This window comes from Pan paniscus, chromosome 21 (assembly GCF_029289425.2).
Source record: "Pan paniscus chromosome 21, NHGRI_mPanPan1-v2.0_pri, whole genome shotgun sequence".
Classification (NCBI taxonomy): domain Eukaryota; kingdom Metazoa; phylum Chordata; class Mammalia; order Primates; family Hominidae; genus Pan; species Pan paniscus.
In genome coordinates this window covers 65,496,487-65,523,242 of record NC_073270.2, presented here as the reverse complement: position 1 = coordinate 65,523,242, position 26,756 = coordinate 65,496,487, and the positions used below count along the sequence as shown (strand labels likewise).

General features: G+C 51.4%; 1 protein-coding gene across 13 annotated transcripts in view; it reads right to left on the bottom strand.

The window, feature by feature from the left end:
• The window catches only part of PHACTR3 (phosphatase and actin regulator 3), a 271,856-nt gene that overhangs the window by 93,018 nt on the left and 152,082 nt on the right, over positions 1–26,756 (bottom strand). For all 13 annotated transcript variants that reach the window (XM_063601119.1, XM_034947220.2, XM_034947226.2 and 10 more), the window contains 2 exons: positions 11,578–11,739; positions 7,022–7,099 (listed from right to left, as the gene is read on the bottom strand). In XM_063601119.1, the coding sequence (XP_063457189.1) occupies positions 7,022–7,099; positions 11,578–11,739 (240 nt within the window). The remainder of the gene's footprint in view (positions 1–7,021; positions 7,100–11,577; positions 11,740–26,756) is intronic.

Here is a 26,756-nt window from a genome sequence, read left to right as displayed (position 1 = left end):
CCTCTGACACCTGTGGGAGACTGCACAGTGCCCCTGAGCCACGTCCACACCCACTGCCATGCACCTTTGCAGTAGCCCCACTCTGACCCCGGCCTCTGCCCTGGAGCTTGCTTTGGTCGATGGGACACGGTATGACGCAGGACTGGCATGAGAAGTGCTTGCACATCCCTGCTCGTCCCTCCTGTTTCCCTGGACCTTTGCCCTGAAGACATGCCCAGCAGCTGGCTGGAGTCAGCAGACCCATGGGGCAGATCACAGGCCAACCCAGACAGGGGACAATAAACAGTGATTGCTGTAGGTCTCTGAGATGCAGGGGTTATCATGGCTGCAGAGAACCAACTCACCTCTGCACCCACCGTTTGACCCTCAGCCAGGCATTAAACAGGCGTTTATTGATCACCGGCTACGTGTCTGGCACTGTAATAGACCCTGGCAAGGTGGAGGTTAATAAGATACAGTCCTTGCCCCCAGGGGTCTCACACTCTGAGGAAGCCACGCAGATGACCACACATGGCACCGTGAGCCCAGGAACGGGGCACACCCATGGATGGAGGGGCCACAGAGCCGGGGGTCCCTAGGTCTGACAGGCAGCCTTCCCAGAAGAGGAGGCACTAGCAGGGCGTAAGGAAGGACCTGGTGCTTTCCGTCTCTTGAAGCTCGGCTGCTGCAGCCTCTGAGGGTCTGGCCCTTCACTTGCCATCCCTGGGTTTGCACCTTAATGGTGAGGGGCTCAGCACTTGGAGAGCAAAATAAATGGCCCAGTTACCCAACTGTAGGATGGCAGGGCCCTCGGCCAGCAAGTCACAGTCACGTCACTGAGATGCACGTTACAGTCCCATGCACAAAGCCTCCACATAGCCCTGCAGGACTCCTCTCAATCTCTACAGCAGTTCCTGGAGGCCCGGTGCAGAGGGCAGTGTGACCTGCACATGTCGACACAGCCACGAGGTGGCCGTTTGGGGATGCTAGCCTACGCTGACCTCCTTCCACACACATCCCATCCTGGCAGTGGAAGGAGGAGGCAACATTTACTTCAGGGTCAGGGTCCATAGGCCCTGGTCAGTCCTGATTCCTACCTGCCATCCCTGTGTCCTTCAACAGTGTCCCTTTCACTCCTAAAAGTGTCCTGTTTGGACAAACAGTATACAGTCACCCCATCATGCGTCCCACCACCTGCAAACGGTGTTTTGTGCCCAAATAGCAAATTCCTCTGGATCTCAATTTCCTTATCTATAAAATGGGGATAATATTTCCGCTTGCTTCATGGCAACATTGTGAGAATTAACGGAGCTAAGGTATGGAATGTGTGTGGCATAAGATAGGCACTTTACATGTGCTTTCTGTTGTTGTTGGTGATGGTTTCTGACAACGAGAAGAGGAGGGTGACAAGAGTGATCTGGCCCCTTGGTCTGCACCTTTGGGCCCATCTGCTAACAGCAGGCTTAGGACAGAACCGTTTCTCCCTCCAGAGTCCTCACCACACCCAGGACTCATGCCAGACCCATTTCCTGCCTGGGACCCTGGAAGAGATTTGAGCTTGTCATCGCTGCTGATCATATTCCCTCTGCCGCACATGTTTCCTCCGGGGAGAATGAAAAGGTCAGCCATGCCAGAAGTCTGGAGATTTAGGGCTGGACGATCTCATCCATGCAGCCGCGTCAGTTGCCCAGAGGTCCAGGCGAGGCTGGCAGGCTCTTCCCATAAGGCGCAGATGGCCATCGTGACGGGTTCTGTGGGCCACGTGCTGTATCCCCCGTGCTGCAACCCTTGATTTTTTTTTTAATTTTTATGAAAGTCTTTTCTATTTAAAAAGCATTCTTAGCTCAAAGACCACATAAAAACAGGTCCTGAGCCAGATTTGACCCTTGGCTATAACAGCCCACCAACCCAGATACAAGCCAAGAGAGCTCACCGAGTAGACAAAATTAGAGGTCACAAAGCTGAAAACTGAAACCAGCCCCTTCTCGTGACCGACTTACTCGCATTTGACGTGCAACCGTGACAGCACAGCTTACCCAGCCCCTGGCAACACACAGGGAATGTGAGAGCTGCCGTGGGGGAGCACAGGGCTCTGCCAGCTTGAGCTTCACACCTACCCTATGTGACAGGCAAGGCTGCCACCCACCACTTGCAGTTATGGACACCAAACCTTAGAATGCACAGGTCTTTTGCTGCCATGACTGTCACTGCTGTTAATAATAAGGATGCCTCCATCATCATCATCAAAATCATCACAACTGCCACTACAAAAAGGTCAGAACATTGAACCTGGAAGGCCCAGAGGTCTCCAGACTCAGAAAAGCACCATGCCCCTCCACAGTCTTTGAACCTTCCCCTGCTTTCTTGCAGGTTTTCTGCAAGGACTTCTTGCAGGACTTCTCTGGGCTGCGGTCAGAGCTCCAGCTCATAATCATGTTCAATGAAAAGTTTCAGTTCCCAAAATAGCCCTGGTGGCAGGGCTGTTGCTAAGAAACGCTGGCTGGGGAGGGGTTGGGGGAGTGGTGGGAGACCAGGCCCTGCTCCTCTTGCTGGAAGGTCAGCCTCCGCCCGGCCACTCTCCTTCTGAGGGCTGCAGAGCGGAGCGCGGGGCAGTGCGCCTGAGCAGCCACAGTGAGAGGGAACATGCTGCAGACATGCACACACACTCATACATGCACATGCAGGCACACACGTGTGTCGTGGCACATGTGCACAGTGCAAGCACAGGTGGGTGCACACAGGTGCACGTGCATGTGTGTGCACATGTGCAGACATGTGTCCCCCGGCGTTCCTACCACATGGAAACCAGATAGACTTGATTTGTCACTCTCCAATTCCCTGAGGAAAGAATGCCTAGTCAATCTCAGGTCACTGAACACAGCACAGAGTAATAAACTCTCTTCTTTTATACCCAATGACAGGGTAGGAAATTCCTTAAATAATTTAAGAAAATGCCAAGTCAACGCATACAGGGAGATGGAGGAAAGTCATTCAGAACATAAACAGTGTCTAGCACAGAGAAACGTGGGCTGGGGACCAGGGCAAGGGGGCTGGGGAAGGGGACCCCTTGTACCAGAGATTTGGTCTGGCCTCGCTTAGTCACGGATATCCGAGACGAGGGTGGAAGGAGCACTGAAGAGAGCAGAGGGGTCCCCTCTGCCCTCCCCAGGGCACAACGGGCTCCACTGCACACACCTAGTCATGTAATAACGCCACCAGCAGGGTCCTTCCTAGGTCCAAGCTGATGACTAGAGTCACAGGAACGAGAGGGGAGGGGGTCACAGTGGTTCATAAAACAGACCATCGATCATAAATAACACCCCAGAGGGAGCAAACTCATGCCCTGGATGCTGCCTCACCCCACCAGGCTGCCCACCTGCTTCAGGGCAAGCTCCAGGGTGTCCAATGTGTATGTACATGTGTGTGTGCATACATGCGCGTGTGCAGGGCAGAGGGCAATCCTGGGGTTTGTCCTGGCCAAGGAAGTTCAAATGTGAGTTTCGAGGGGGCTCAAATGAGGCTCCGGAGTCCCTGACAATCCACTCCCACAGCCTCACAGGGCCTGTCCTGCATGAAGTCCCGTCCACCTTGCAGGGAGGCTCATGAGCCTGGCCGGCCACAGGAGGGCGCCCCCGGCTGCAGATTCGTCCCTGCCAGCAGTGGAAGGCGGTGGCTGAAGCCGGTTCCTTAACCCCAAAGCCAGGAAAGCGCCTCTGCTCCTCACCCTGGAGAGTCCTCACATCCACAGCAGAGGCGGCGGCACTGGGTGCCTACCCCAGAGCAACAGCCCTCAAGCCTGATCCTCCCCTGAGCCGGAGAGGGCAGGTGCACAGCCACCGCCAACAATTCCAGTCATCCTGCAAGAGGACCCGGTGACCCAGCACCAGGAGGATTAGGGACAGACAGGGTCTGACCTCAGGTCGACCCAGTGAGAAAAGACATTTTTGAAGCTAGTGCAGGACGGAAACTGCGGTGCAGGGAAGGATTTAGCCGGGAGCCTGTGGCCAAGCATCTGCGTGGATCCCGTTATTACAGCACGTTGATTACAGGTTGATTACAGGTGGCACACAGTAAAGGATGCAAGCAGCACAGAAGAATCGACTGCGAAAAGCAAGTCCAAGTCCCCTCCCAGAGCAACCCCTGCTGCCCGGTCCCTGATATTTCCCTGCAGAGACACTCGGGCTCCTCGCAGAACCCACCCACTCGCACTGTGGCCACCCCACGCTCCCGCAGCAGCGTGGTCATGCCTCTGCCACCCCAGCCGGTGTGTGGGCAGGGAAGACGGGAGGCGTCTTGACCCAAGCCCCTCTCCCTCTCCTGCTTCCTCCTTCCTCCTTTCCTCCAACCCAACCCACCATCTCAAGGTCCCTTCCACCGCGGGGACTTGCGCTTGCTGCTCCTGTGGGCTGGAAGTCACTCCCCGCTTCCTTCTGTCTCTTGGCTTTTCAACCTTCCTGCATCAAAGTTGGAATCAGCTGTGGAGGATGAGGAAGCACTGCTGCCTGGGTCCCACGCCCAGTGCATCTAATTTAACTGCTGCCTGAGCGGTGGAGGGTTATTATCTCTCCAGGTGATCCTAATATGCAACAGACTCTGAGAACCAGCCTAGGTCCTCCTGCCCACCTTTGGACCTGACTCAAACATCTCCCGGCCCCCCGAGAACCAGGTCAGGTCCTGTCTCATGATCTTAGGGTGCTGCATCCATAACTGCACTCACCGTGGTTGTGAGTTGCCGGCTTTTCGTGGGATTACCTAATGGCCCCACTGGATGTGCGTTCAGAACAGTATTTTGCTCACCTGTGTCCTCAGCAGCTAGCACAGACCCTGACACATAGTGGGCCCTCAATAAAATGTCATGGCATCAATTTAGGAGTGCATTTTCCCTCTCAAGGAAAGTGACTGTCTTTCAGGCCACTCTAGTCCCTGGTCCATAATCATTTAGCAAGAGAGAGAGTATGGAAGGTAGAGATGAGCAAACCACAATGTGGGGACCAATCCAGCTCCCCCACCTGGATTTGACATCTTTAAATGGTTGACAAAAGAAAAAAAATCAAAAGAAAAATAATAGTTTGTGGCACATGAAAATTATATAAAATTCAAAGGCCAGTGGCCATAAATAAAGTTTTCTTGGGACACAGCCATGCCCTCTCACGCATGTTTTGTCTCCGGCTGCCTTTGCGCTACAAAAGCAGAGACAAGTAGTTGCAACAGAGACTGCACGGCCCCCTGAAATAGGCACTATCTGACCCTCTCCAGAAAAGGTTTGCCGACCCTGATCTAAAGTGATTCTGTAAGCCTGTGGGTGTGTGATGTCACCGTCAGAGGCACGGAAGCCAGAGACCAGGCTCCCACGGCAGCAGGGTGAGAGCCACACTGTCAGCCTGGCCGCGGCCAAGCATTCGTCTCCAGCCTCTGCTATGACTTCATCAGACAAAGTCATCTTGCAAAAATTCAGAGCGGAAAAAAGCCAGCGCTCCTAGAAGTTTTCCCCTTTAATTAGTCAAACTATAGCTTCATTTTTGAGAGGAACCAAATCTATATACTTACTCTTTACTCAACAAAAGTAGGATATTTTTTAGAATAGATGAGAAAAGGCCTTAGCATTGTTTTCATCTTCTTTTCTCCTTCCCTGAGATCCAAAGGTATGCTTGTTGGCAACATATTCAAAATGCCGGAGTTTGGCACTTTTTTGTCCCATCCCAATGAAAATCCTCCAGATTTCTAGCTCAGCAACCGCATTCCGCCAAATCCGAGCGTCACGACGGCGTTAACCATCTGAGTGCCACGGGACTTGACACCAAGCTTTCCTCGCACATGTAAGGTTTTATTATCACTATGAAGCAATTTCCCATGTAGATTTCCCCTAAAAATAGCATCATCAAAATACTTCACTCTTCGAGTCTAAAGAAAGGAAACGATGACAAAAGCCTGGGCCCACAATCGGGTTTGTGTGCTGACAGGCCGGGCTGCATAAAATCTGGATTCATTTATTTCATGAGCTTCCTTCCTAATTCCTGATATTTGGGCCAAATTACAAAGACACTAGTAATATTTTAAGGCTGAAGTGGGGAGAGAGGAATTCAGTATATCCATGCAAGCCTCAGGAAACTGGCTATGCATGGCCAGATTCCTCAAATCAGCAGGCCAGAGCTTGGTCCAGCTCCAGAGAGTCTTCCAGAGGCAGTGAGGTGTTGTGAAACCTCCTAACCAAGATTTAGCCTCTCAGGGAACCGGAAGGCACCAAGGGCTAGTGTCAGCATCCAAGTCCTGGGCCTCACACCTCCAGGAATCCATCACAAAGAGAAAGACTTGGGAATTAAAGAACTCTGTTCAGTTAAGTGCATGAGTGATAATAACTGGCCTTTCTGAAAGATGGAAACAAAGATGATTATGTAGACACCACTGAGATTAAACTCTCTAGACCAGAGACCAAGAGATCAGGATTTGTTCTGTGTCTCTGCTCTCAGGCTGCAATGACTTGGGGCAGTCACCACCCAGACCCTCACACTCCTCATCTGCAAGTGGGATGACCACTGCCCCTCTCCTCAGGGATGCTGGGAAGACCAATGAGACAGGGCGTGCACAATATCCCACCCCGCCCCAGCATGTCCTGAATGCTTCCTACATGGTGGTAGGGGGAGTAGGTAATAGTGGAATTAAAAATAATTTGCCCAAATGGAGGACTGAAATGTGAATATGAAAAAAAAAATTAATGCTGAAAAAACCACTGCTACCACTTTAAAGGAATTGGGATAAACCACCAGCTTCATGCACATGCAGCTCTGTTAGACTTCCCCAGAGAGGAGTGGTGCCATGAGGGGGAGCTCTTCAGCTCAGTAATGGGGTCTCCCATGCCCCTGGGGGCTGGACCAATGGAATGGCTCCTGACATGGGGCATCTCTCCAACCTTGCAGGCTTCATCTGAACATGGCCCTCCTTGGATTCTACTCTGTTTCTGATGGGCTTCCTGGGCTCATGTGAGACTTTTCATTCTGCATTCCCAGCACCGTGCCCTTCCAAGCCAGGGACGGGTCCCACTTACCCTGCTCCATCATCTCCAGCAGCCCCTTCTTGATGAGCTCCTCTCGGCCTTGCCTGCCGGCCATCTTCTTCTCCAGCGCTGCCCAACACACAAACACACAGGTGAGTCTCAGGCAAAGGTGTCACTGGGCCCTGTCCAAGCCACAGCCAATGCCAGGCTCAAGTTTACAGACCAAAAACACTGAGCTAGCAGGCGCCTCGGGGTTAGGGGGCCTAGTCCACTGGCGAGGCCCAACTTTCTTACCAAGAGTGCTGCTAAGCAATGTGCATAAACCACAGCTAAAGAGCAGTGCACGCAGTAGATATTCTACAGCGATCATTTCTGTGATTTATCTGGAAAGCCCCTGCACATATAAAGCCCCTCTCTAAGCTAGCTCTCACCAGCCATTCCTGCCCTTCACCAAATGTTCCCTAAATCACTAACCAAGGAAAGTGCCCTCCCTCTGCCCCCAACACCCCGGGCTCCTTTCCGTGGTTACTGTTCGCCTTTGCGAAGTGCCTCCTGGCTGCTGTTAACATCCACTCACAGATGAGATTCTCCTGTGCGGCTCTCCCACTAGAGCTTCTTCCAATAAACCCAGGTTAAAAGCTTCCAGTCTACCAGATGGACAGGAAGGGAGGAGGCCAGCCCCCAGTCCCCTTCCACCAAGCCTAATTTGCCAAATCTTTGTCAATTCCGCCTTCAGAATAGCCCTTTCTGCCTCCCCCTCCCGGAGCAAAACACTCTTGAGCGACGGCCCCCACCTTGTCCCATTCTCCCTTCTTTCACAGGCAGGCCTCGGGCTGCTCCACAATCATCTTCTTCCTTCCGTCAGGAAAACTGTTTGCCTACAGGTGAGCCCCAATTTCCAAATACAAGACTACATAACCACCTCAACCCTTTCTTTGAAAGATGCAGCTTTGCAAGGGCTGTTTCTACCGCTGTGATGCTTTTCCCCGCCTTTCCCAATGAACCAATTACATCTCAGCTCAATGCAGCCTGCTCACCTGGGTCTTCTCCGACCACTGGGCCCAGAGCAGTGCCCGCCCTGCTCATTTCCACCCCAGGGCCTGCTCAGTGATCCTGCCATTAACCCTGGATCACAGAGAGTCCATCAGTGTTCTGTGTGTGCAGGGGGCCCTGCCAGATGCCGGGGAACAGACAGAGTCAGCCCACCTGGCTTAGCTTAATGTCTAGTTGGGGAGGCAGATGACAAACAGGCACTAGCAATGGAATTATTTCACTTACTCAAAAGCATTTCCTGAGCACCTGCTATGTGCCAAGTGCTGAGCTGGGTGCTGGGGAGTCACGGAGGGCAGAAGCCCTGCAGCCTTCACAGGTGGGGCTCCATTGGGGGAACAGGCCATGGTGATCAGGTGTTCAATCTATGGAAACCCCTTACACATTTACTGAGCACCTACTGTGTGCCAGGCACCATGTCAGGCACAGGAGATTCTGCCATGAGCAAGACAGGCACAGCCTCTGCCTGATGCCAGCACAGGTGGGAGGACAGATGGCAAGTGTCTAGAAGTGGGCGAGGAGGAATAAGTCAGGCCTGGGGCGGGGGACTGACTGGGGGGCAGTTGTCTGGGGAAACCCATCCCATCCTTGACCTCCGGGGTGGCTTCCCTGAGGATATTTACCCTAAAGCCAAAGGATGAAAAGGGAAACCCAAACACAGCAGGGTGGGGACATTTTTGGGCAGAGAAAACAGAATTTCCTTTCTGTGGTCCCAATTTCCAAGCCAATTTCCAGGTGCCAGAATTGTGGATAAAATTGACAAAGTGAATGCTGACCTTGGGAGGTGTCAGAAAAGAGGCTGCAGCCAGGCTCACAAAGCAGATAAGAAGAACAGGGGTGGAGGCCTCGAGCTCTGAGTGCACCCCGTCCCCAGGCCGGCACCAGGCGGTGCTCATGGTGGCTAGCCTCAGACATCACAGGTCTTTGCCTGCACTGACTCAAGGACTTCCCGATGACCCAAAGATGCAGCTGCGAGGGTCTACCCTCCCCCTTTCGGGGATGGGGACATCAGTGGTGGTGCAGCTTGTAAAGGTGGTACAGTGTGTAAATGGCTGAGTGGATCTGAGCCACCTGCCAGAGCAGGCATGGACTGAGATGCTGGTCCACCCTGCAGCCCCTGAGAGCCATCTTCAGCCGGTTCCCCCAGCCTCGCCTACCAAAACCACTGTTTGCTACATATTTCTCTTTCAATCATCTTTGCATTCACTTCAACTCATCCTAACCCGTGATGCCCGTGAAATCAGGAATTTGATATGCTGAAACAAATAACACCCCCCGCTTTAAGGGAAAATAGTGGTTTGGAATAAGTAAACAAAATGCAGCACTGTTTCTCGAATTTCCAGATGCCCGAATGGCGGTCCTGAAGGTGGGGATGCTGCAGGTAAAAACCTCGAGACCTCCAATGCCCTTGCAGGGTCCCCAGAGCATCTTGTTGGTGAACTCACACGGCACAGCTTGGAGTAGGCCAAAGAGCCCAGAGTCCTCAGAAGACAAACCTCAGCCTTCCAGTCCCACTGCTGGGGGCAGCAGGCATGGAGAATGTCAGAGACCCCCCTGAGGTCACAGAGGTCACTCTGCTCCAGTCCCCCGGACTTTCACTGCTGCACAGACGTGCCTTCCCCAGCTCGCTGCCTTTTCGAGCGCTGTTCCCACTGCTGCCATGCTCTTCCCTGCCTTTCTCAATGAACCAATTACATCTCAGCTCAATGCAGCCTCCTCACCTGGGTATTCTCGGACCACTGGGCCCAAAGCAGTGTTCGCCCTGCTCATTTCCACCCCCCAGGGCCTGCTCAGTGATCCTGCCATTAAGCCTGGATCACTAAGAGCCCATTAGTGCCGTGTGTGTGCAAGGGGCCCTGCCAGATGCAGGGGAACAAATGGAACCCGCCCACCTAGCTGAGCTTAGCATCCAGTGAGGGAGGCTGCCTTGCAGCCTCGCCGGAGTCTGCAATCGACTCACGTGCTGGTTCACTTGGTGGCTTCCACACTTTGTCACTCGACTCCCTACTCTGCAGAAAGCTCTGGGTGGGCAGGGCCTGGGCCCCTCCTGTTGGTACTGGGCACACAGGAGGTGCTCAAGATCTGCCAAATGATGATGCTTGTTCTGTTTCCACTTCATCTAGCAACTTCTTGGTTGATAAAAATAATAATAATAATTTTGTAAAGCACACACAAAAGCATGAGTGGAGGGCCTGCTGTCGGTGTTGGCCGCCTCCCCTGCTGTGGGCCTGGGCACTGTAACAACTGGCCTTCGTCTCCACCATCCTCAAAGCCCTGGAGCCTGCACCTCTTCAGAGCTGGAAAGGAAATGGGACCCCAGGGACCCCCCGAGGCAACAGCCTGAGACGGGCACTCGCCAGGGCTGGTTCCTGAGGCCTGGGACTGATTCCACAGCAGCAGCTCCCTCACTAATTGTTTTTAGGTGTGGCTCACAGGCATGTGGCTGGAGGCGGGGCCCTGGGGTGGAGATGCGGCCTCCTCCGGGCTCTCTTCTCAGAACACTGCCATCTGCAGAGCCCAGGCTGATGAGCCACCACACCTGGCTGCCAGGGTCCAAGCCTCAGCCCCGCCACCTGCTGGCTGTGTGACCCTGGGTGAGTGATTTCCCTTTCTGGGCCTGTTCCCCATCCCTACGATGGGGCAGGATCCTGCAGGAGTGCTGGCCTAGCAGGAGGTTCTGAGGGTTGAGTTGGCTCCTCCATGCCAAATGCTGGGGGGCCGTGTTCTGCCGTCATGTGCCTTATGGCTGCTTGTCCCGTCATCACTGCCTGTGTCCACCCTGTCTGTGGTTCAGCCTCATGGCTGCAGTTCCCAGGGTGGATTCCGAGGAGGCAGGGGCAACGGGACCAGCCATCGCAATCCCGCTTCCCACAGAGCCAGGGGTGGCAGGGTGTGAGGGGGCAGCAGGAGGTGAGTGGGGGAACTTTCTAGATGCTTTGGTGGGAGGGTGTAGGGAAGGCACACTGAGACAGCTTAGGAGCGGGGGAGCAGCCTCTGTCTTTCAGGAAGAAGAGAGGCCCAGAGGTGTCAAAGCCAAACCGACGGCCTCAACCCTGAGTCACCCAGGAGGCTCTTGGCCAACTAAACCTGAATCTGTGGGGGTACGACCCAGGCCCCAGCATCCTCCAAGTGAGATTGCAGGTGTGGGAGGTGAGGTGGTACGGGAGTCGCGTGGGCTGGGGGCTCACCACCCAGGTGAAGCCAGCAAGTGAGACCTTGCTCCAAAGCCAGTGTCTCGGCCCAACCCAGCCCTAAATGAATCAGAGGCTTCGTTTTTAACAAGGTCCCAGTGGACTTGTGGGCACCTTAGGGTCTGGGCAGAGCGTCCCACATGGGGTGCCTGCTGCCAACTCCACCCCAGGGCTTCAGGGAGGCCAGGTGGGCCCTGGAGGGGCCAGCGGGGTAACTTGCATGGCTCCCGGCCATCACAGGCCATGAAGCACATCTGCCCCTCCTGTGTAGGGGCCAGGAAGTCACAGATCAGCAGGGGCCGCAGCACTATGCCAAGGACGCTGGTCCCAGCCACAGCCTGCCCGCGCCTGTCACCAGGCCCTTACCTGACGTTGTCTGCTTCAGTTTTTCGTTTTTCTTTTTCCTCCATTTCCAGGGTTTGAAGATCCTGCCCAGGGTGGCCAGTTTGCTGTTCCTCCTCACAGGGGGAGTTCGAATCCCTGAGACCAGATATTCAGGACGCGCCGGGGGCGTTTGGTCCATCTCATCTGGAAGACGAAAACCAAGGGGGTCCTCAAGTGGCCACCAAACCTATGTGACTCCTGGGGGCCCAAGGTGACGATCTCTCACCCTAAGGGGTCACCAGTGATCCCCCCAAAGCCTGGACCCCAGGATGGTTGTCCAGCAGTGCGCCCACAGTGGCCGCAGCAGCTCAGCAGCGTGCGTTGAATTTCCCTCTGTGAGACCCTCCCTCCTGCGACCCACTCATGGCCACCAGAAGCCTTCGCCTTCCGCCATATGACGTGCCACGTGTGAAGATGTTCCTAATTCCAGCATCAAACGCTGCCTGCCCAGGACCCTTGCTCGTGCTCTGCCCTCCACTCACGCTGCTCTCCCTCCCAGCCGCTTCTCTGACTCATAAACTTCAGCTCCTCCATTGAATAGGACTTTGTCCAGAGTCTTTACCTTCCTCTTGTCCCAGACAGGGTCACTCCCTTGTCTTACGCCCATGAAGCTACCTATGCAGGCACCAATGAGCCGCAAAGACCTCTGCCTGCCTGCCCTCCCACCAGGCTGCCACCTCTTCTAGGGTAGAGCCCAGGCCTGGGGCAGCCTTGGAACCCAACGCAGAGCCAGGCCGGTGAGAATTCTGAGCAAACGGCTGCAGAGTGAGCACGTCTGTGAGCACGTCTGTGAGCAGGCAGAGGAAGCAGTGCTCCTGGACCCCTTCCTTGTCCATGAAACGGCCATGTTTGTAGACTCTGGGACACGTGAAGATGAACGTCCTAGGAAGCTCATGGCAGTGCTGTTTGTTGTAAAAGAGACTCATAGCGACCTACATACCCGTCCACAGGGGACTGGGTAAGTCATCGTCTGTCCTGTCAACCACCTGTGTGCAGATGCAGAAAGAAAGAAAGTGGATCTCCAAGCACAGACAGGAAACTGATCTGAGATAAACAGGCCAAAGAAAACCCCAGCGCACAAATTCACACGCACACGCCACCAGTGTGCGAACAGGGGTGGTATACAGGCACACACTGGTGTGTGGAGAGAAAATGTCTGTGGGCCCTCCAAAGAAATGGGGAACCCCGGGGCTGGGCACAGTGGCTTACGCCTATAATCCCAGCACTTTGGGAGGCCCAGGCAGGCAGATCACAAGGTCAGGAGTTCGAGACCAGCCTGACCGACATGGTGAAATCCCGTCTCTACTAAAAATACAAAAATTAGCTGAGTGTGGTGGCAGGTACCTGTAATCCCAGCTACTCAGGAGGCTGAGACAGGATAATTGTTTCAACCCGGGAGGCAAAGGTTGCAGTGAGCCAAGATCACACCATTGTACTCCAGCCTGGGTGACAGGGTGAGACTCTGTCTCAAAAAAAGAAGAAAAAAAAAAAAAAAGAAAGAAAGAAATGGGGAGCCCTGGCTGTTGGCAGGCGGGGGAGAGAGGGAGATGTGCTTCATAGGCTGTTTTTGTAGCACATGCCGTGTGTCCCTTAGTAGGAAAGATTAGTTAGAATGAAACAAAATGCAACTAACAAAATGGTAAAGTTAGAGAAGCTCACGAAGTAAGCCAGCGTCACCTCCATCCTAGGGTCACAGTGTAGAGCAGAGTTCAGGCCGTCACCCAGGCAGGACTGAGAATAAATGAGCACATTGCCCCAGATGCCTCCTGGGACAGGGAAGGGACGTTTCTTCTGGCAGCAACAAGGACCTGAGTCCCATCCAGGCTCCGATTTAACCTCCCAGTGTCGCTGGGGGAGGAAGATCGCAGACCCGTGGGGTGCTCCCCAGCACGGCTGCTACCACAGGAGCCCAGACCTCTGCCAGGACCCCTCGACCTGCGAACACACACACTCCCCCACAGCTGGCTCAGCCTCCCATGGTCAGCGCGTGGTCAGTTCCACAGCCAGCAGGTGAATTTGCCTTGTTACCTGTGGAAGGGGCTGGGAGCCCTAAGCTGATGCAGACCTCAGAGCCCCAGGAAGCACGGACATGCTGGGAGAAGGGCTGGAGGGTGTGGCTAACACGAGGGCTCACCTGAGGAAGGAGGTCACCTTTGTCAGAGAGGACAGGGAAGGAGACCACCAGTGTTCGAGGGGAAGGGGCATTACCAGTGTCCAAGGGGCCGGGGATTATGATGGGCCAGGCCCCTCAGACCCAGGGAAGGGGTCACACTCCCACATTTCCCACCTAAGGCACCCATGCATGCCACTGGCTGCCCCAAGGAGACCCAGGACGGCCTGCTCTGAATCTGGGCTCTGCAGCGCTCAGCCTGAGAAGAGCCATATGAGGCAGCACCCAAGGGCCCAAGGCCCCACATGGCAGTGACCTCTGTGCCCCCAGTGACAGGCGGCCTGCCTGGCAGCCTCTAGAGCTTCCACGGGGTCTGGCTTCCAAAGGGCTGCACCTGTCTCTAACCCAGGGCCTTTGAGCAAGCCACCCGGCCCCTTGGAGCCTCGGTTTCCACATCTGTTGAAAAAAAAAAAAAGATGCTGTGATAATCATCCCTGATAGGTAAGGTTGAGGGGAGGACTCAGTGTGGTCATAAATTCTGGGAAGGCCAGTACAGTGGCTCATGCCTGTAATCGTAATGCTTTGGGATGCCAAGGCTAGAGGATCCCTTGATCCCAAGAGTTTGAGACCAGCCTGGGTAACACAGAGACTCCACCTCTACAGAAAAGTTTTTGGAAATTCCCCAGGCATGGTGGTGCATGCTACTTAAGAGTCTGAGACAGGAGGATCACTTGAGCCTAGGAGATCAAGACTGCAGTGAGCTATGATTTGCACCTGTACTCCAGCCTGGGCTACAGAGAGAGAGACCCTGTCTCTAAAAAAAATTAAAATGAAAAACAATCTGAAAACAAAGATAAACATCCACAATACACAGTTTATTAATAGTTCATGTTATCATCCATGTAAAATAATATTATCTATATGTCTAGACTTTATCATCACTCTGATTAACATACCATGCCAGTGTAGGTAACTTTTGGTCAAAATTTCTATTATAATAATTTCTATGATATGAGCAATAGAATAATGATGATGGAGTAAACGCTGGTCACTGCCTGTGCAGTGCCAGGACTATCCTAAGGCATTGTCCTATTTTACCTTCACAATAAATCTATGAGCTAGAGATCATTCCATTTTATATCCATTTTACAGATGAACAAACTGAGGATCAGAGCCCTGAGCCATTTTTTTGTTGGTCTCAGAGCTGGGAAATGCTGTGGCAGGGCAGGACCTTGAGCACCCTGACTCCAGAGGCCCCTCTGACCTTCCAAAGCTGCATCGAGGGGACCCAAAGCAGAACACAGAAGGATGGGACACCAAGACAAGAGGATAAACCAGGCCCTCCCTAGGTGGGTTGGGGCATGAGGCCATTCTCTCCAGGCATTACTAATAGAGTGCTGATATGGTTAGGCTTTGTGTCCCCACCCAAATCTCATCTTGAATTATAATCCCCATAATCTCCATGTGTCAAGAGAAAGACCAGGTGGAGGTGATTGGATCAGGGAGGTGGTTTCCCCCATGCTGTCCGCATGATATTGAGTGAGTTCTCTTGAGATCTGATGGTTTTATAAGGGGGGCTCTTCCCCCTTCACCCTGCACTTCTCCTTCCTGCTGCCTTGTGAAGAAGGTGCCTTGCTTCCCCTTCACCTTCTGCCATGATTGTAAGTTTTCTGAGGCTTCCCCAACCATGCTAAACTTTGAGCCAATTAAACTTCTTTCTTTTATAAATCATGCAGTCTTGGGCAGTTCTTTTTGTTTTATTGGGGGCACTTTGTAGCAGTATGAAAACGGACTAATACAAGTGTTAACTGTGCTAGGTGCTGTGTCCACAGATGCTCCACAAAGCAGCCCCATGGGGAAAGACAAGCCCAGGAATGTCTTGTTTGGCATTCTGGGCTCTGCAAACCATTAAGGAAGCTACAGCAATGGCATCCTCCACTGTGTTTTTGAGGCGACCCCAGCACCTAGTGCCTGATACCCAGTGGGAGCCCAGGAAATGTGTGGAACCAGGGCAGCTGCAGAACACCAATTAACCACAGATCCTCCCGGCCACCCTCTCCCCAAGGCCACGGGAGGCAGAGGGATGTACAGGGATCCTTCTCTTCTCAGAGACAATGCATTCCATGTTCTCATCCTCTCCTTTCCTTCCTCCACCTACAGACACCAGATGGGAGCAAGACTGTGACTCCACATGGCCCTGGGAAAGCCTGCTGTCCTGAGCATGCTTGGCACAAGGGGAAGGATGGGCTAGGTCTCCCCAAGCCTCCAAGCTCAGCTGAAGATGAAGACGAAGATCTCCAGGGATGAGCAGAGGAGATGAGAATGGAGCATAATCATTGCTTTATTTATATCTCACCTCCTTCACAAAGGATCGGCGGCAATCACCAGAAACACACATACACAGCTGCAGGATGAAGGGAGTGTCAGGAAGGATCTGGAGGAATCAGGGTCTGCTCAGGGCCACAGCATCAAGGAGTTAGGTGGGTCCCCACGACAGACACCACATGGGCTCCAGAGAAGGGTATTTGTGTGCCCTGAGCTTCCTAGCAGCCAAGGCAAAACGGAGTAGCACACAGAATAAACTACAGATCAGACCCTGAACCCAACTTTCTTTGCCACCTGCATCATAACAACCCTGGTCCAGCACCAGCATCCCTGCCCCAGCAACTGGTCTTCCTGTGATCCGATGTCTTAGAAATAGAGCTCTAACCCTATCACTTCCTGCTCACTTCCCTTCCCCAGGGAAGCCCCAGGGCTTCCCTTCTCATTTAGGACAAAATCCAAGTTAATCACTAAACTTGTGCAGCTCTCTGTGCTCTGCTGCTCCCTCCCCCTTATTATCATCCTTATTGTGCATTAGTGCTTGCCATGTGCCATGGAAGCCAGTGTGACGTAGCTGTGAAGAACATGGGGGCTGGGACCAGGCACCCCAGGCTCCCCTCCTGGCTCTGCCACTTACTAACAGGAGGTTGAAGCATTGACTCCCTGCATCCCCTTTGCCAGGGCCTTGCTGGGGGGTATGGTGTCTCTTTCTTGCTGTGGCTATGTGACTGCTTCCACTGGTGGAAAGTGGGCAGGAGGGGCAGTGGCGCCTCCCCCTCCCTACCACCATCACTGCCAGGACCACCGTCACCACCTGCACTATTTTAATCAGCTGCCTCCCCACACTTCTGCCCTAGTGGCTGGAGCAGGTTCTGGGGTTCCCACCCCGTCTCTGACACACAGTGGTCCTCACAGCAGAGCTGAGGGCTGGCGAGGGAGCACTTTGGCCACTGAGGAGACTGCACTCCTCTCTCCCTTTAAGAATTCACTCACTCACTCACTCCACCTTTCAACAAATACTTACTGACACCAACCATGTGCCATGTATCCTAATAGGCACAGGGTGTGCAGAGGTGAACAAAAGAGACAATGCCTGCCTTTGTGGGGCTGTACTCACCTGTAGGAGATGAACAATGAATAAAGGTGTGAATTTAAACAGTCCTGGCTCACCGCATGTGGGATAGCACTCCTCACTATTTCTTGCCTTCCTATTTTTCTCATCACAGGTATCAGCTGGTGTGCATGCACACACACGCACACATGCACACACACAGACACACACATGCACACAGAGACACACACATGCACATGCACGCAGATACATACACGCACACATGCACACACACAGACACACACACACGCACATGCACGCACACACTTATTTGTTTACCTGTTTGTAGTTGTCTCCACTCCTCCTGCCCATGCCCCGAGCTGAAGCTCCTGACTGCAGGCCCTTGATGGATGTTTGCAGCTGTATCTCCAGTGCCAGCAACAGCTCAGGCACGTGCCAGGGGGACATAGAGAGCCCTGAACCAGGATCCCCACAGACGCGAGGAAGGACAGGACCCAGGGCCTGCTCAGGGAGCCTCGAGGGCAGGTGTCGACTGACCGACTGTGACAGGGTCAGCACTGGGTGCTCCAGAGGGCCGCCCCAGTGGGGAACAGGACAGGGGCTATGATGGGAAAGGGGCAGGCTGTCCAAGACAGGAGGAAACAGTGGTTGAGAGGCGTGGATGTGCTGGGGAGGCAGGCAGGGTCGTAGTCAGGGACTTGAACCTGATTCAGAATTCAGCAGGGAGCCACTAGAGGGTCTTCAGCTCAAAAGACCCTTTGCTCCTAAACCAAAAATCCAATGCATTGACCAGGACAGATGCCTTAGTCTAAGCAGCTCCTCAAGGGGCTCAAGTGTCATCAGAGGAGTGAAGACCCCATGCCCAGGGGCCCCAGGCTGTGCTGCTCTGCATCCCCCTTGGGAGGAAATTCCCTCTCCCCTCTGCCTTCCGTGGGGTGGCTCAAGCCCAGGACTGTGCCAGGGGAGGGCTTGTGAGGCTATGACTCTCCGCCCAAGAAGAGAAACTTCAAAATAGTGCTGCTCAGAGAAAACTACTTACAAACCCCTCCAAGGGCAGAGGACATGAGCCCATCACTGCAGGTGTACAGCGGGGCAGGTGTGGTCATCCACGGCACGGTGTGGCCTGCGGATGCTGGTGGGCAGGTGTGCACAGAGTGGGTAGGTGTGTATCTCTGAGGGTGGGTGGGTGAGCAACTGCAGAGCCAGCATGCATGGGCATGGGTGGGTGTGCACCTACACGGGTGGGCGGGTGAGCACCTGTGGAGCCAGTGTGCATGGGCGTGGGTGGGTGTGCACCTGCATGGGTGGGATGCCATCTGTGGGTGGGTGCATGTGGCCCATGCACACCTGTCCACAGAGGGAAGGGACAGATGGGAGCACCTCCCCCCACTCCAGGAATTCTCTCCCCGTCTCTCCCTGCAGTTCCTGAGGAACTGCCTTCTCACACTGGAGAGACTCTGGAAGGTGCAAACACATTAGCAGCCACCCCCCAGCCTCTGAATAACAGTAGTGCCAGGTTCCACTGCACCTCTGCCACCTCTGAGGCATTAGAGGTTAATTAATGGGAAATGTCTGTCACACCTGGCATCTGTGTGAGGAAGTGCTACACACAGCCTCAGTCCTCAGATGATGGATGGGGCAGCTGGCCCTCCCCTGCTGATGTCACATGCTTGCAACTCAAGGGACAAGCTCCAGCCTCTTTGGCAACTCCAGCCAGCCCTCTCCCAGGCCTCTCTCAGGCTCACAGTAGCTGGTATACTTGTCCCTGGGTAACTAACTCCATCCCTTTCCCCCATCAACAGCCACACAGAGCTATGAGGCAAGAACTGTTCTAGGACTGACGGAACACTGACCTCATGGAGCTTACAGGCTAATTTCCATGCCTGGTGCAGGGCCAATCCCTTTATTCACATTTCCTTCCATCCTAGCTCTGATCACTCTCAGATTGTGTCCTGGGATTCACTATTTATTGACTGTCATCTGCATTTCCCATGAGAACAAACATAAGCTCCATGACAATGAGAACCGTCACTCTCGTGCTTGTTGCTGGGTCTCGCATCTTTGCTGGTTCCTGGCACCCAGGGGGTGCTCAAATAAACACCTGATTGACCTGTGAATCCAGAGTGCAGGGCTGCCAAATGCTGGAGCCAGGGTCTGTTCCTCGTCCATCTGACTTTGATGTCCACCCTTTAGTGACATCAGGTATTTTTTCATCCTCATCTTTCATCCACTAAGATATCTTATCTTATCCTTCCACTTCACGAAATTCCCCAAAACATATTGGAAGGAAAGCCCCATATCTCTGGGGGAGTGAGGTCAGGTACTCAGTGCCATGTGCTACATGGCTGATTTCTTAGAGAAGAAAGGTGCCATCTCTATCATATAATATTGCAAAATAATTTTTTCCTTGTTTGTTTTATTCATTCACTCACAAACCCATTCATCATATCAGCTGAGGGCCTGCTGTGTGTCAGGACTGCTCTGAGTTTTGACAGAGCAGTAAATTCCATCAACATGCCTGCAGTTTCCCGCTGCATGAAGCTCATGTATTTATGGAGGAGAAGAGAAGGAACACAGAAAGTGTAAGGCAACCTCATAATGTGACATGAGCCACAATAGAAGCAAATAAGAAGCTGAGATATGACCTCTATTTCTTCTTTGAGTCCTTACCTGTAACACCAATACGTGGAGATCATTGTCTTTGAACAAAGCACAGTGTTAGGCCTGAGGGACAAAGTGGTGCTAGGTACCCTCTCTCCCGGGGGACTCAGTGACCACTGAGAAAACTAAGGTACCTGGAACCACCAGGAAGAATCAAGAAAGAGGATTATAACAGCAGAGGAAGCAACTTTTCCTGCTTGAGGGTGGGATAACTCTAAGAAGGCTACTAGAAGCTAGGGGAGGTAGTAGGTAGTGATAATTGAGTTGGGTATTAGAGGTTGAGTAGGATTTTAGTAAAACGTGCAAATTCATAAATGCATGGCAGTACATGGTGTTTGGGGAATGGGGAGTCATTTGGGGAAGCTAGGTCTGAGGTCCCCAGTCTCTAAGGCTCAGAAACCCAGTAAAATTTCCACATATAAAATTGGGATCCACACAGATATGCTAATGTCCATTATGCCAGTAATGGCCAACACACACACACACACACACACACACACACACACACACACACACACACACACACTACACAAAGCAATCATCTATGTTCATCACAACTTACTACACATAATAGAAAAAATATAGTCTCAGAAAAAAAACAAACAAACAGAATTTTTAGGCCTGGGCACAGTGGCTTGGGAAGCCAATGCAGGAGGGCTGCTTGAGGGCATGAGTTCAAGCCCAGCCTGGGCAACATAGTGAGACCCTGTCTCTACAAAAACGAAGGAAAAAAAAATTAGCTCGGTGTGGTTATGCACACCTGTAGTCCTAGCAACTCAGGAGGCTGAGGCAGGAGGATTGCTTGAGCTCAGGAATTCCAGGTTACAGTAAATTGCACCACTGTGCTCCAGCCTGGGCAACAGAGCAAGACCCTGTCTCTTAAAAAAATTAATTGATTCTACATTCGTAAATGAAAACCCAACTGCATTGCTCTTAGTGTTCTTAATTTGCTGGCGTGGGTCTGTGCACTGGAACTTGAGAACCCTTAGGCTGGAGCTTATGGTCTATGGAACAGAGTTGACATAGGTGAGCTTAGGAAGGCGTGTGGGGACCTGACCAAGAAGAGCTGTGTGGCTGTGATAAGAGTCCTGGGGACAATGTGGAGTCATTGAGGGACCTGGAGCAAGTTCAGCCTTGTGAGAAGACCACATGGAATCTTGGTGAGGATGGCAGACTGTAGGGGGAACAAGGCTGAAGGCAGGAAGGCAGAGGATGGGGGCACTCACACATATGGAAGAGCCAAGGAATACGAAGGTTTGTTTTTGTCATCGCTGTCATCAGCAACGGCAGCATCTACTGAGCATTTGCTGTGCAACAGGCTCAGTGCTGAGCACCTGGCATGAATTTGCTCATTGTATTCCATCATGACCCTAGCAAGCAAAGAACTATTTTCATCACCTACATTACAGATGAGGACAATGGAGGCACACAGATGTGAAATAATTACCCCAGGGCACATGCTAGTTAGTGACAGAGTGGAGCTTAGAACTCAGGTCATCTGCTGTAAAAGCCCTGATCTTAACCCCACAGCCTCTTTGACAACTCCGCCCCTCTCCCAGTCCTGTGCTAGATGACACAGAGCAGATGATAACACTGCTGTCTAAGATCTGGGAGGAGGAAGGAGAAATAGGGCTGGCAGGAGGAAGAAGTTAACCTTGAAAGCAACATACAATAACCTCACACGGAAGCACTGAGCACTGAAAAACCAATTGCCTGTGGCCAGGCTGCAAGAGATGTGGCTTGACAGCCATCTACAGAAAAAGGGCTGGGCATTTTCGGAGAGTGACCACCAGAATGGAGCTGAACCTCCAAAATCAAGTTTTAAAAATAGATTTCAATCTCCCAAATGTAAAAGTTCTTGGTTTGACCTCCTCCAGCCCTAGAAAATTCCTAAGTAATGACTGAAGAGCATGATATTTTGGGTGTGCTGATCAATAAAAACAAAACAAGGGTCATACCATCCAAGGACAAAGTGAGACCATTTGACAAGTGTCTTATAGTCACACTGCTTATAATGGAGGAATAAACTGCTTGCTGGTGTTGGGTGGAGGGCAGGGAGGGATGCAAAAAAAAAAAAAGGAGTGAATTTATTCAAAAAAGGGAAGAAAATACTGCTAAATGCCTATGGCTCTATTCCTAAAACCTTATAGGCTTTTTTCTACAGCCCTGCAAGTTCATTCATCAGAATCTGTAATCTGATTATAGCCCTTATTTGATGGAATAACTGCTGACTTTTCCAGTATAGGGGAAACAGAGACCTCAACAACTGCACAGTGCAATTCCTAGACTTAGGGTCCGCTTCCTCCTCCGGCACCTAGCACAGTGCCTGGCAGGTGGGTTGAATAAATGAGTGAGCGAGTGAATAAATGAATGAGTGGATTGATCCCATGATACAAAAATGGAAGCAGAATCAAATGCAGGGCAATGGTTTTTAACAATGGCCTGGAGCTGTCCCACTGACTCCTGACAGTGGAAGGTAACTGCAATTCCCGAGCCACCTCTAGACCTCATGTTGGCCATGGCTTCTTCTGGCTGCCCCCTCAGCAGCCCTTAACTCAAAGGGCATCTCCTTTCTGTCCTTCGCTGGTTAGTGGAGGTGCTAAGAAGCACAGAGAAGAAAAGATAAAAGCCTGGCTAAGCTTCAGAGTGAATAATTGGCCCCTGGAAAATTGTGAATTGAATAAATACTTAATTTTAGGAGAACTTATATTTTAATGCCCAAAGGGAGGCCACCAAAACCTTTTGCATGTTCATTCCAGGCAAACAACCCTAACAGGCAGGGCCTATATTTTCAGCTCCATTTTACATTTAAAAAGTAGAGGCTCAGAGCACGAAAGCACTCGTTCAAGGTCACACAGCTGGTAAATGGCAGGTCTGCCGCAGCCTCTCTGCTCTTCAGTTTACCATCTAGGCATGACACCGGTGTTTCCCAAAGTGTTTTCCATGGAACTCTAGCATAGGGAGATGCTGAGAGGATTAAAGTAGTTAGAAAATGCTGTCTGTACTAAAACCCTCTTCATGAGAGCCCCAGTGCATATTAGCATAGTATAGGCTCTGAAAAGTTCTGCAGGAAGAAATCGTATTCAGTTGTTTAGCTAGATTTTCCTAAACAGACCTATCAGACAACTGCTATTTACACCTTGCTGCCTAGACTGCAATAACCCCACAAAAGCTGTCAAATAGTTTGAGCAATAAACCCAGGACTAAGCACTTTGAATGTATTCCGGATAAATAGTGTTAATAATTTATTTTTGGACTATAAAAGTCTTTTATCCACTATCTGTATTCCAAAGATAACAAGATTCTCTAAGATCTAGGCAGAAGTTGGGCCTCAAAATTTCCCAAGTCATTAAGCTTCTTCTAGCTGTCTAAGGCACCCTGCACGCAATGCTGCTGAAATTAAGACTACATAAATGGGCATCATTGATGACTCTGACACCAGTGGAAAAATCAAGACATTATTAAAGTGGCTTCTTTTCTTTCTCATATGTATTGTGGAAAAAACAGCACATCTAACTAGAAAGCCCATCTGTTTAGTGTCAACCCTATAGTACTGCCAATGGTCGCTGGTGCCTGCCAGACATATGGTCAGTTTTCCAAGTGAAATTCAGCTCAAATCTGTAAATCAAGTGGATCTGAAAATGCTCTATAGAATTTGGCAGCACAAATTCAAACATGAAGAGGATGAGGAAGGAGAAAGGTGGAATCTGGAAGATTGGCTTTGTTGTTGTCATCATTGTGATTATTTTTTGTTATGTGGCTTAGTAGGATGCATCTGCATTTGCAAAGAACAAACTCTTATAAAAATTATTGTACAAGAGGCCCATCTATATCTTTGCAAAGGCTAAAAGCTGCTTTTACAAACTTCTTCCCTGAGATTATATTTTACAGAAAAGGAGGAAAATGAGCATTTCAGAGAAAGGACAAAAAGTGAAATAACACATCAGGAGACTTTAGTATTGTAGTAGAAATTTAGAGAAATAATATCACACAACATCTTCAAAGTCTGAGTTCCAACCCTGACTTTCTAAACCTAAAGCATAAGGTGAGTTTCTTATATATAATATCAGCAAAAGGTTAAAGAAAAACAAAAGTCAATTTAAAAACTGTGTATACTCTAGCATTTTTCAGAGGGATTAAATGCATTTAAGTGCTAGGAAGACTTTAAGCCAACAGATTTGTGTTTTGAAAATGTGTCCCTCACTCACTTTGCTTAGGTCAGGAATTGGTAAATGCCTTCTGTAAGGGGCCAAATAATAAAACTCTGAGGCTTTGCGGGCCACACAGTCTCTGCTGCCACCACTCAGCTCTGCTGCTGTAGTGTGAAGCAGCCACAGATGAGACATAAATTAATGGGCATGGCTATGTTGCAATAAAACTTTATTTGCAAAAACTAGTAGAAAGTGAATTTGGTTTGTGCATTTGACAGTTCCTGGCTTAAGTGATCCTTTAAGAAATGTCTTCTGGGAAAAAATACTACTGGGTGCCCCAAGAAGAAAAAGGGAGAGAATAAATGGTTTTGGATCCTGATCTCTTATCTTCATTTCACTTCTAACCCCTGGGGGGCAGTCCAGCATCACTTTCACCTGTACAGTTCTGCAGCCTCTGCCCTGGTTTCCCACTTCCACTCCTGCCTACCCTGCAAGCAAGCAAGCAAACAGGGCCTTATATTGCTCCCCACATGACATCACAGTGGCTCTTAGGATGAAATATAAAACCCTCACTGTAACCCCAGAGCCCTGGCCTCCATTTCTTAAGCTTCTCTACCACCATGGCCCTCCTCGCTCATTAAGTGCTTTCCCACCATAGGGCTGCCTTCTGTGCCATTCCCTCTGGAGGCAACACTTTTCTCTGATGAACTCCTACTCATCCCTCATGGTCTCACCCTTCCTACCCACCTGTTAGGTTTCCTGTTATTTTTCCACCATGGCCTTCAGCGCAATTTTTAATTAGCTCTTGATGTATGTGTTCATTAGTTTTATGTCCATCCTGGCTACTTGACCATGAGAGCAGAGACCAAGTGTGACCTGTACAGCAGCCTCTGCAGGCCCTGAAACAGAGCCCAGGAGGGCCTAGCCAGGGCTCAACAAGTATATGAGAACCAAAAGGAGATGGGCTGAAGATCCATCTGTGCTCAAGTGCACAGTCCCTACCTGTGCATACCAGTCTAGGCCCATCTGAAGCTTAAATCCTGCAGAATAGAGCGTGCTTCTGAAGATTTACCAAGTCTGGGTCCAACGTGAATTCAATGACTTTCCCTGCCACACCGAGGAGGACTTTCACCCGAGAGCCAAGGACATCATGCTTGAATGTCTGGAACTGTCTGCATTTCTGATGTCATCAGGGCTGCTCGCTTCATCAGAGGCCCCTTGCCTGGGCCTGGTTCCTCTGGTGATTGTCATGGAAGTGACACAACAAGATGGAACCATTCCAACAAACCAGCAAGTCATGCAGTGCAGGCTTTCCGGGAGCAGCTGACAGCAGGTGACAGAGCCAGTCCCTCTGGGACCCTTCTCCTGAGATGGCACCATCTGTGGGCATCCTTAAAGGTCAACCATGGCTGTTGAGGAACCACTTTCTCTGTGCCCACAGGGAGGGCCAGCCCGGCTAGCAGATGCGTCACTAACTCCCCTGGCTCTGGCCCCTCGCTCTTCATCATCCCGGGACACTAAGGTGTCTCTGGTCTCCAGTGAGTGATCTGGGCCATGCAATTTCTTTGCCCACTGCCCCCTCACTCTGCACACTGCACTGGCTCACTCGTGCCTCGGTCTCCTTTTCCTTTTCTGAGCATCTTCTCTGGGCCTGAGACCCAGTGCCTGCCCTCACAGTCCTGAGGCCTGGGAGCGGGGACAGCCAAGTGAACGGTCACTCAGGACAATGTGACTTTGCTACATCTGCCCTGCCCTGACTCCCCCGGCCCAGGTCTCCCTCATCGCTCCCAGGCTCCTGCAATGCCCTCCCTTCGGGTCATATGGCATACACCCCTGACCCCGCCTTACCCTGCCTCAACCCCTCCAGTGGCTTCCACAGGAGTTAGGCCTCCCTTTGGCCCTCAAAGCCCTGTGACCTCTCCCTGTGAGCCGCTCCAACCTCACAGTTCTCTGCAGCCTCCCCAGGCTCATCCCCACCTCCGGATCCTAGTAAGCAGCCCCTCAAGGGAGGCTCTCCTCCACCTTTGCAAAGCTGCCTCCTTCTTATCACTTGGGTTTCATTGCAAACATCTCCTCCTGGTCCATCAGAGCAACAGTGAGACATCCAAGCACCCTCCCACCCAACCCAAAATTCTCCGCATGGCACACACTCCCTTCACGGTGCTGTTATTTCAGCTGACTTGGTGTTGTCGGTCCCTCCCCACTGGAGTGACCTTGTCTATAGCAGGCACCCAACAAATACTTTGGAAGGAATCAGGGAATGAATTAATGAATGGAAGAGGCAGGACAGAGATTAAGACAGGGTTCTGTGATCAGAAAAAGTAATGGTCTCCAGACTCAGGTAAGACTCTTTGTGGAAAAGAGATGACAGCTGAGGTCACTTTTGAAAAAATCAATAGGAGTTAAGAAAGCTATAATAATAATAATAATAATAATAATAATAATAACAAAAGGTAATAGTCCATTGTATGGAAATTGTTAGTCCATTGATCTGTCGATGGCCATTTAGGTTGTCTCCACATACTGGCTATTGTGAACAACAGTGCTGCTATTGGACATTCATGTGCAGGTTTTTTTCCCCCTAATACCTGTTTTCAGTTGTTTTAGTTAGATACCTGGAAGTGGAGCTGCTAGCTCATACAGTAATCCTATATTTCACATTTCCAGGAACCACCCAATTGTTTTCCACAATGACTGCACCATGTTACGCTCGTACCAGGAAGAAAGCACTGACACCCACTGCAGCACAGATGACCCCCAAGATCATGGTGCTAAATGAAAGGAGCCAGTCACAAAAGACCACTCAACAAGGCAGACTGGTGGCTGCCGCGGGATGTGGGAGGGG